Source organism: Notothenia coriiceps, unplaced genomic scaffold (assembly GCF_000735185.1).
Source record: "Notothenia coriiceps isolate Sejong01 unplaced genomic scaffold, NC01 NC01_scaffold00037250, whole genome shotgun sequence".
NCBI lineage: Eukaryota > Metazoa > Chordata > Actinopteri > Perciformes > Nototheniidae > Notothenia > Notothenia coriiceps.
This window is the reverse complement of record NW_011369951.1, coordinates 654,946-664,940: the sequence shown is the minus strand read 5'-3', so window position 1 is coordinate 664,940 and position 9,995 is coordinate 654,946. Positions and strand designations below refer to the sequence as shown.

Sequence of the window (9,995 nt, the reverse complement as noted above, 5' to 3'; positions counted from 1 at the left end):
CACGAGATAAATTTGTGCACAGATGGAAGGCTCACAGGCAGGTAGGCCATCCAGTTAGCTTAGCCGGGCCGGCTCAGATGATTGGTCGTGCTTTTTACAGCGCCAGGGCTTCCAGAGATGAAATATTTGTATGTATTTATTGTCAAAGCATTTAATTTATTCATTGCTATCGGGATGTTAAGAGCTTTCCATGGAATATAACAACAAGTGTTTCTGAAGTGAATTACCCTACCTTTAATTAAAGATCAACAGATTTCTTTTTCTAACTTGACCTCTCACGACCTCTGTATTTAAGCCATTCACTATATAAGACATACACTGTGTAAAGCTACAGTTCTTTCTTTACAATCAAAACAGTTGAGATTCCATTTACAAACAGCATCCCAGCAGATGATACACACACCATGTCCTCAGAATACAAAATGTTTAAATACAGAATATGAGACTAAACGTTGGCAGAAGTTTAACACACTGAAATATAACTATTATCCATCCCCACAATATGTAAACCTTATCCTGCATTAGGCAGTTCTGCTGAGTGCAACAGAATGAATCCTAAAGCCATTCATCAGCTTAGACAATGCAGCTGTAATTCAATTAAACTATGCAGTGGCACTTCATTGTCTTTGGGAATTTGACATTACAGGGATTTTCTTTAGACCGGTGTTGTTGCAGAGGAAGGATGTGTGGGAGAGAAAGAGAATAGCATGTGTGGAGGAACTCAGAGTATTTTTATGATCCATGGTGCACCTATAAAGAGCTGATTTACGGCTGAAATATCTAGTTTTTATACACTTTACACTGATAAAAATGAGCATCTTGCAAATTACTTTGATATTTTGCAGTGTGGTGGCTCCTTTTACCTATTCATTCTGCACAAAGACAAACATGACATTCAGGTGAGTCACTCGAGAGAAAAATGTTTTATCCCCTGGGCTGAAATGGTGGAAGAGCAGCTTTGAGTGGAGAGGTGGAGAGATAGTGTGTTTGTGTAGTGGCTGTGTTGTCATGTCTCATGTGTTTTCTCCTGCAGATGACAGAGGGCCGTCAGTGTCAGGTTCACCTCCTCGATGACAGGAAGCTGGAGCTGCTGGTTCAGGTAGAGGACACTTTCTACTCGCCTCCTCACACACAAACTAGGCTGCATAGACCTGTGAGATTATAGTCATGTGCTGACATTTTGTAGGATCTCATTATGTCTGTAGTTAATTATTGTAAAGAAGTCCTAATCGAATATCCTGTGGTTCCTATTTTGCTTCGATCCCTCGTCAAATTGAGGCTACCTTTTGTCATTTTCATTGTTTCACAGTGTCTCACACACCGCTTAGTTTAATAATGATCTACACTCAAGCTAAATCAATTAGTCGACCAATTGATAAGTCATTACGGAAGAAATAATCATCTACTTTTTTGATAACAGATTAATCGTTAAAGTGATTTTTCATACAAGATGGGAGAAAGTGCTGTTTTAGCCCATCAAATAGGAAGAGGCCCTGCTTTTCACTGTTCTATATCATATTAAACTTACTATCTTTGGGGTTTGGATTCAAAATATTTAAAGGCTCAAAGGTTTTATGCTCATATGCACAATACAGCGTAGTTGTTGGCAATGAAGATATTAAATCCTAGGCTCTTCCAATAGTGCAAAATACAATAATTAAGACATCAAGTCATAGAAAAAGACAAGGTGACACAATAGTGCAAGTAAAATGCAAGAATAAATTAACTTGAAAAACAAGATACATATATATAAAGGGATCATTTTGGACTTTGAGAAAATAGGATGGACATTTATCACTATTTTCTGACAATTTGTAGACCATAAGATTCATCAATTAATCTAGAAAGATAATTGTTAGTTTTAGCTCTAATCTTGACTGAATGTCTTCGTTTTTAATCTAAACTTTACAGCCCAAGCTGTTGTCCCGTGAGCTGTTAGATTTGGTGGCTTCACATTTTACCCTGAAGGAGAAGGAATACTTTGGGTTGAGCTACATAGATGACACGTAAGTACATTTCCTACTCTTACAGGCTTTTTACAGACAAAACATTTGGCAGTGTGTGTTTGTTTTTGTATACAGTACATTTTCTTTAAATGAAAGAGGTTGGTTGATTAAGGACCAATCCTTTTTTTACAGAAGCCTTTACGATAGCAGTATTTCAACACATGATTTGTTCCTCTTCCCCTGAACAGGGGCCAGAATAACTGGCTCCAGCTGGATCGTAAAGTCCTCGATCATGACTTCTCCAAGACTTCGGGCCCTTTGGAACTCAAATTCCTCGTGAGGTGAATGCTTTTACTGTAAAAGCTTGCCAAATGTTGAATACTGCTGTGCTTTATTAGTAACTACAGCCTATACCGAAGAAAGGAGAGGCCCAATAAGAAGAATATGGTTTGTGTGTTGAGAGCTTTATGGCCTCCAAGGCATGTCCTGACCAGCAGGTGGCACCGATGCAACAGTTTACACATGCTTTTTATGTGATTGATAAACTCTTTCACTACTATTAAGTCTCTGATTAAATGCTAAATGTATTGACCTACACATTTCTTCTCAGATTTTACATTGAGAAGATAACCTACTTGAAAGACAACGCAACAGTGGAGCTCTTCTTCCTGAACGCTAAATCTTTAGTGTTCAATGTAAGTGTTTTTAAGCATTATTTAAGCATATATTTATGTTTATATCCCAGTAATTCAATGTTGTATATCCTTCAGTTCCAGATCATTAAACACCTTAGTTGATAGTATGATAAGATGTCTATCCAACAATTGAAAGGAAAAAAAGTCTTAATTTACATATTCATGGGCAACAGATTTCTTTAAACTTGGGGCTGCTGGTCAGATGATCAATATGTTGGATATTTATGTTGTGTTTATATTGAAATGATTCATACCATGCTGTTTATTAAAAAAATAAGTGTCTCAGTAATGTCACAACATTTACATTTTTTGAAACTCTTGACGCACACGGCTGTTGCTCTTAGTGCTGCGTTCAAGTGCTGTTTGAAGTGTCACACTTTTAGGCAAACGTATGATTCATACGGTTATGCAAGCAATATGTTGTTTGATGCAACTGTTAGTATTTCCTTCAAAAGTATTTCTCAACACTTACAGAGTTTTGAAAAGTTACAGGTTAAGGCTATTATCAGGATAAGGTGGGGTATTTTTGTTTTGATTGATTTAAGTAGATTTTGTATCTTTTAAAGCAAAGTAAATCCTCACATGAGTCTTGTAGCAAGTGTTTCCTCAAAACAATTGGATAACATAGTTTAAAGTGAAATAATACAACGATATTTTAGTATGGTAACACACAATATTATAACGGACTGTAAGAAAAGTAACGTAATACAGTTACTTGTGTAGTCACTTGGCCGAAATTCAAATAAAGGACAAAGTGTGACCAGCCATATCGATACAGTTCTAGGAAGGTAGTTGCTGTATGTGGATTTGGAACCGTACGAGGAGCACTTGAATGCAGCATATGATTAGACGTTGCAGTGCAGCTTTTTTTTCGCGGGGAGAGCTGACTGGTCACCATGGGAGACGGAGACTGTTGAACCTGCTTTCGGACCGTACCACTTTACAGAGGGGGCTGTAGCTCCAGGCAGGACCTTCGACTAGTCTTGCTGGGGACCAGTGTGTGTTTTGTCGCCTGTAGAAAATTTAGGCTAACTCAGGCGCGGCAGAACAGCAGTAAACACACTTCAGGGATAGTTCCACACACACCGTATTGTGTGTGCGGCAGTGGTTCGGTCGGTAACAGTGGGACGAGGTACGGGACAGGAGGATTTTCAAGTCAAGTGTTTCGGACGGGCTACACTTTGTGTGTGCATGGTTTTTACGAAAAGACACCGTTCATTTTCAACATTTTTTACAACAGGGGACCATCGAAGTGGAGAGTGAAAATGTTTTCAAGTTAGCCGCATTCGCATTGCAGGTAAGAAGGAGTTTATCGCAGGCTTTCTGCTCTGAAATGTTTGTCACTCACCCACAACATGAATGGAGACGGTTGGTAATATTTGAAAACAGTTGTCTCTCCTGAGGGTTCTTAGGTCGGGGCTATTATTTAAGAAACTGTCTCTTGTATAATTAAAATGTGCTTTTAAATGTGCCAGTTTTTTTAGTTAGTGTTATTTCCAGTACTAGATAAATTAACATTTGGTAAAACTAAATGTTTTGATGTTTTATCGTGTAAAGTTACCATTGTAGCAGATGGTTCAGGTAGCTAACACTAGCATAACAGTTACGTTAAATCAATTAATACGTATTGCATTTTCTTATAGTGCTTTTACTAACTGTATTATTTCCCTCTTTTTGAAGGAGGCTAAAGGAGAATACACAAGGTAAGACGTTTTAAAATGTATAACCTAAAACCCTTTTAACGAAATAAATGTAGAAACGTGCAAAGCTGTATTGTATTGAGGGAGCAATTCAGGATAAATTGGCTTGAAAGTAGTTCAAACAAAAAACCTGTACATGTAAAGATTAGTATTTTAAAAGCTATATGTACTTACATGTTGATATGGTTGCTGTTTTGGTTAACACAGGCATCTGTTACCTATTTCTAAAGTTTAGTGTGTTTCAATTAGTTTTAATGCTGCAGTGCCTGGTGTGTCAAGTTGTTTGGTTAGTGCTCAGTGTACAAATGATGACTGTATATAGCCTGTTAATGTTCAACTTGGCTCGGTTTAGATTTTGTTTTATACTATACTTCCTTTAGTTAATAATTTCCTTGGTTTGTTCTTGTGACATTGGCCTGAACCCCCTGCTGGCTTGCTGCCAAACATTGTCTTTTAAAATCTCTTGGCTGTTCTTTGGCACATGCAATATGTTTACACTTGCAACAAGTTGTTTTTCTGACATGTTGTGATTGCGTCATCTCCTAGTAAATGTCATATGAGCTGACAAACAGTTTGTACAAATGCATGGACATTGTGTGTAGAAGATTTGGTCCATGACACTGATGGGAGGCTCTGTACAAAACTTAGATAGTCTGTTCTGCTCATGTTTTCATAGTGGACTTTGCTTTCAGAGGCTTGACCTGCTGATAAGGTATGTTGTTTTTTTGTCAGCCGTGGGAGTGAAGGGCATTGGCTGTGATAAGTTGAAAAAAAGCACTTTGAGTGAGTGACTAAGCTGCACAACCTGTGTGTTGTCCCAGAGCTTCGCCTCTAAAGGCTTCCCTGTCCATTATGTTAACACAAAGATGTGTGCTCTGTAAGGAATTGCACGTGTACTGTTTGTATGGCGATACAAGCAATGCTGAAAATGCAGTTTGAGCCCTTGTCAAAATCATTGCCTTTGTTCTGTTGCAAAAAACTTGGCTGCACTTTCTCAAGCTCTTAAAGCGCCCCATTATCTACACAGGCATGATTGCCCTGATAAATGTTAATTATTCGTCATTGCAGCATTGGTGCAGATTTATGCCTCCTCAGTGTTTTGATTACAAACTACTTCAGTGTGAAGTGCAGTGTGTGGTCTGAACTTTCATCTCATGTGGGAGTGGGGAATGGGGATGGGCTGCACTTTGTACTGATTCTGAAAGCACAGTAAAAGACAACCTGCCAACAAATCTGGAAGAATCAGCGAGAATAGGAGTGTGCCCAAAATATCTTTCTTTGCACAGATACTACTTTCTCCGGTACATTCTGATTTAGACGTTAGGCTGTGACACATTAAATAAAACACAGTTAAGTTGTTTACCTCAAACTTCTCTTCTCTTATTTGAAAGTAGCACACAAATCTAGCACTATTCTTTTGAAGTGATGCATCCCCTGCTGTCCTGAAGCAGTGTTTCATTACTGTCCTTTATACCTTCTTCTCTAAGAGTACAGGCCCGGTAATTCCCCTCATAAAGCATATTATATAAATGTCTCTGCACTGTATGAGCAAAAGGGCCCTGGAGCTGCAAGATTAGCTGTGGAGGAGTTAGGGAGACCTCCTCCTCCTCCTCCTCCAGCCAGCTGCCTTAAGAGGGATGAGCCAGACCCAGTGTCCAATGGCAGACAACCTGGCGTCAGGAGGACTCACTGTTGTCGAGGCGGTGTGGACCAACCCCCTGCTGTGCATTGAATTAATGCACCATCGGGTTTCCAATTGCACTTGTCTCAGTTTTTTCTTTTGCTATGTCAGTTTTGCATTGCATTCTGTTCTTACCGTACTGATTCACACCACCTGGAGGTTTAACCCATAGCTGACTGCAACAAGTTCAAACTGCTCTCGAGAGGTTGGTTAAAGGGGTTGTAGAAAACGGTAGGAAATCACTCTATAGATCCATGTCCTTAACTATGTCTTTAGCAGTTTAAGAGATACAGACAGTTTCTACGCCACTGTATATTACAGCTTGGGAAGGTAACATTGAAGAAGCTAAAAACAGTAAGATAGATTTTTTTAAATTTTTCAAATCGGAAACGCAGCGCCCTGTTGCTCACTCTTTTTTTTTTTTTTAAACGAAAGTAGTTGGCATTACTATTTCCATAAGGCGCTTAATCTTGCGAGAATGTCACCAAGTTGGCACCACTGAGTGCCCGTCTCTTTAGGCCTCCCTCTAAGGCCACTCCCCAAAAATAACCATAATGAATGCAAACAATGACCATGGCTACTGTAAGTACCGCTTAGCACACAGGCAGGTCAGCCCTCTTACATATGACTGCAGTGATACCAGGTTTTTGTCTTTTTTCCCCCAACATTTTTTCAAAGTTATTTGATTTATTTATTGCTGTCTGCATTAGTATTTCAACAAATTATAACAAAAAGTGTTTCTAAAATATATGACCAAACTTAGCTTTAAAGGCATGTAATACATGTTGATTACTCACATTGTCCCAAATGTATTTAATCATTTTCAAACCCAGCGAATTCTGTCATTTTAATCAAGGTCAAAAGTCCTTTTCTGTGTTGTTTTTGTTGTCACCCTTTCATCCAGTATTAAGCCACATTTTTACAATACAATAGTTAAGTGTAAATATTTGAGTGTATAAGTAACTGTTTTTAACAGTATGACCTGGACCGTTTGTTATGGTAAAATAACCTGGCAAAAAAAACCCCAACAACGGATGATACAACAACTGGGATATCTTGACTTCAATGTCAAACTCCCATGATCCCACGCTATTTCCCAATAGCAGCAAACCCCGTCTTTTGTTATGGTTTTGATTAAGAGATCCCTCCCGGCAGAAAATAACATATTGTATAAATAACTGCCATACAACTTTGATTAACACAATCATTTGTGTTTGAATCTTACCCACGGAAAGAATATTACACCCAGACGGTTTTAGTCCTTAGTTCTATTTGCAGGTGTAGCCTGTAGTTAGTGGTTCATTCACAGCAACAGGCCCTCTCATTGTGTTCCCTCCACACAGTCACCACGTCTCAGCGTAGTGGAATAGCTGACACATGAGTATTATCTCTCCCCACGCTGGGTACGCTGGGCTGGGCTGCACCGGGTGTAGGAATTGCCCCCGCGCTGCAGGCTGTGGAGAGATAACAGACGTAGTAATGAATTCCAGATTGCTGACGGGGCAGCGCGGCTGTGGAGTAGATCACCCCGACAACACCAGGCCCCAGCTCCCCGTAAAATGTATGCCATCAAACACACAGCGAAGTGCCGTGGCAGCAAAACTCAGTCAACCTAGGAGAGGTAGCTACAGGGAAGAGTGATTCAAGTGCCTCTGCCCGTGTTTTTGTTTAGTAAGCTCGTTCACATAACTGGATCATCATGGCCATGTCCCCCCATGTCAGCGGCTGTTAAACTCCAATCATCTGTTAAAGAAGGAGGCAGAAATGGATGTTCAAGGTCAAATGGCCATTGACCTAGAATCAACTGATTGTTATGTTGGCTTTATAGAGTGGTGCAGGACTGAGTCAGTACACCTGGAAATGAGTTAGCATTTTAACACACTTTAATTCAACAGTTTTTTACGATTTTCGTGATATAGACTGTTTAGTACAAGCTGAAGCATTCATTTGAAATTGTTCGACAACATAAAATATATAAGTTAATACTGACAGCAGTTACTAACAAGTGGCCAATGATACTACTTAACGCCAAGCAGTGTCCACCTTTAGCCTATCGGTGGTGATGTGCTGCCATACAGTACGACTAATGTGGTTTGTTTTTAGGCTATTGTTAGCTTTCTAACTTTTGCGATTGCATTTGGTCTTCAACAGTTATAGTGGTGTTAAATTGTGGAGAAAACCCTGCTGAACAAAACATGCAAGTATCCCAAAGATCTTGTGTTTTTTGCTTAAGAAACCAAAATCCAATGGAAAAATCTCAATTATTTGTGTAGAGGGAGCCCTTTGCGATGCTAACTTCCAGGTTGCTCTACGAAAATCTGTCATCCCCGCCCCACTCTATTGTTCTAGCTGACACAATACTTGGGGATGTTCTAATATTGTATATCATTGATCGTTGACCTACTCATTTGGACTTCTGTCTCAGAGGCCACGGGCTGTTTTGCAGCAGCACCGGTGCTCGTACAATGCTTTTCAACACGGGGAGAGGCTGCCAAGTGCTTGTGAATGGCTTTTGTTCAGTTCTCTAGTGGACTGGCCCTCAAAGCCAGAGCCCTTTTTTGTCCAGAGAAACTGTAGACCTAGTCCTCCCTCCCACATGATGTTGGAGTGACTCATAGTTCACTATCATAGACCTTGACAGTAACAAACACCACAGTTTGTCCGTACAGATAACACGGCCGGTTTGTTTTTTCTTTTTAACTTGAAGCCTTTTTATTAACATGTTTGTGTTGTTGGTTAAACAAACCTGTTACTTCTGTCGTGGGATCATTAGCTTATCTGTGAAAGTCAATCAATATGAAGTAGTTTACCTGCAGTGTGCATGACTGTTGAACCTGCCTGAAATGGGCTTTTGGTGTTTTTTAAAACATGTTTAGCCAAGTCCCTTAAAGGGCTCTGTACTGCTTAAAGGATCTACGTGAGCTTTGTAAATGAAATCTGGCAAGACATGAATGAAACTCAAGCTTAGTTTTGGCAAGCAGTACACATTTTTATAGATAAGAAAGATGAAAATATAATCCTGCCACTGCACCTTTTCTAAAGGTTTGCCAACATGAGTTATTGCTGCAATGCCTTAAGATAGAAATTCAAACCACACTGTGAAAGTACAAACACATGGAGAAAGGTTCTTTGTACAGCTTCAGACTTTGAGGTTGATACACTTGTGTTAATATATCTCCCTTTCCTTAAGGTCCACTTGTTAGTATGGAGCAACCGGCAGTGAAACAATGTCGTAGTGCTTTACGTTTTGGTTCATCTTTGTTTCTGTGTTTCAGGACATAACAACTGACTTTGTGTAAAGGATTTGTAGGAGTTAGTCTTTGGACAGTGATAACTTGTCTCTCATCAATCAACAGTGTCATGTTGGTGCTTTGCTCTCTCTCATATCTAAAGCATAGATGTGTAACTATAAACGACCCTTGTTGTTATGAATGAATACATTCTGTATTCAAGTTGTGTATGTTTTGTTTTCCAGTACTGAGGCTGCCAGATCTCACCTGAAGCAGTTCCCAGTTCTGCCCACCAGAGTGTTACAGGAGCACCCATCCCTCAATTACTGGTGAGTTGGGGCGTTGATATGTTTATTTTAACCAATATCAGTCTTTTCTCCACAAGGTTCTAGGGATACACAAAGTGAGGAAAAATATACAATTTGGCCACTACAGTACAGTACATTTCATTTAGCTGATGTTTTGATCCTAAGCGACTTACAATAAGTGCGATAAACCATGAACAACAACAACAACAGAAATGCAATGCCGTACATTTGCTTCAAATAAGCCAAACCATTCTAAGTGCTTTCAGTGTTTCCCCTACCATTGTCTTGGAGGGGCGCTGCGCCCCGCCAACGGAGCCCTGCGCCCCGCCAACGGAGCCCTGCACCCCGCGCCCTGCCCCCTAAAAAAATGTATTATTTAATTTTTTTTATATTATAATATATATATAGCACAAACTGAGACTGACCAAGGCACAC

General features: G+C 39.7%; 1 protein-coding gene across 1 annotated transcript in view; it reads left to right on the top strand.

The window, feature by feature from the left end:
• LOC104967157 (FERM domain-containing protein 4B-like) overlaps nt 1-9,995 on the top strand; it is a 25,471-nt gene that overhangs the window by 3,304 nt on the left and 12,172 nt on the right. The window contains exons 2-8 of the mRNA XM_010796572.1: nt 1,034-1,099; nt 1,912-2,006; nt 2,195-2,287; nt 2,557-2,641; nt 3,882-3,938; nt 4,322-4,344; nt 9,498-9,581. Coding sequence (XP_010794874.1) covers nt 1,034-1,099; nt 1,912-2,006; nt 2,195-2,287; nt 2,557-2,641; nt 3,882-3,938; nt 4,322-4,344; nt 9,498-9,581 — 503 coding nt within the window. The remainder of the gene's footprint in view (nt 1-1,033; nt 1,100-1,911; nt 2,007-2,194; nt 2,288-2,556; nt 2,642-3,881; nt 3,939-4,321; nt 4,345-9,497; nt 9,582-9,995) is intronic.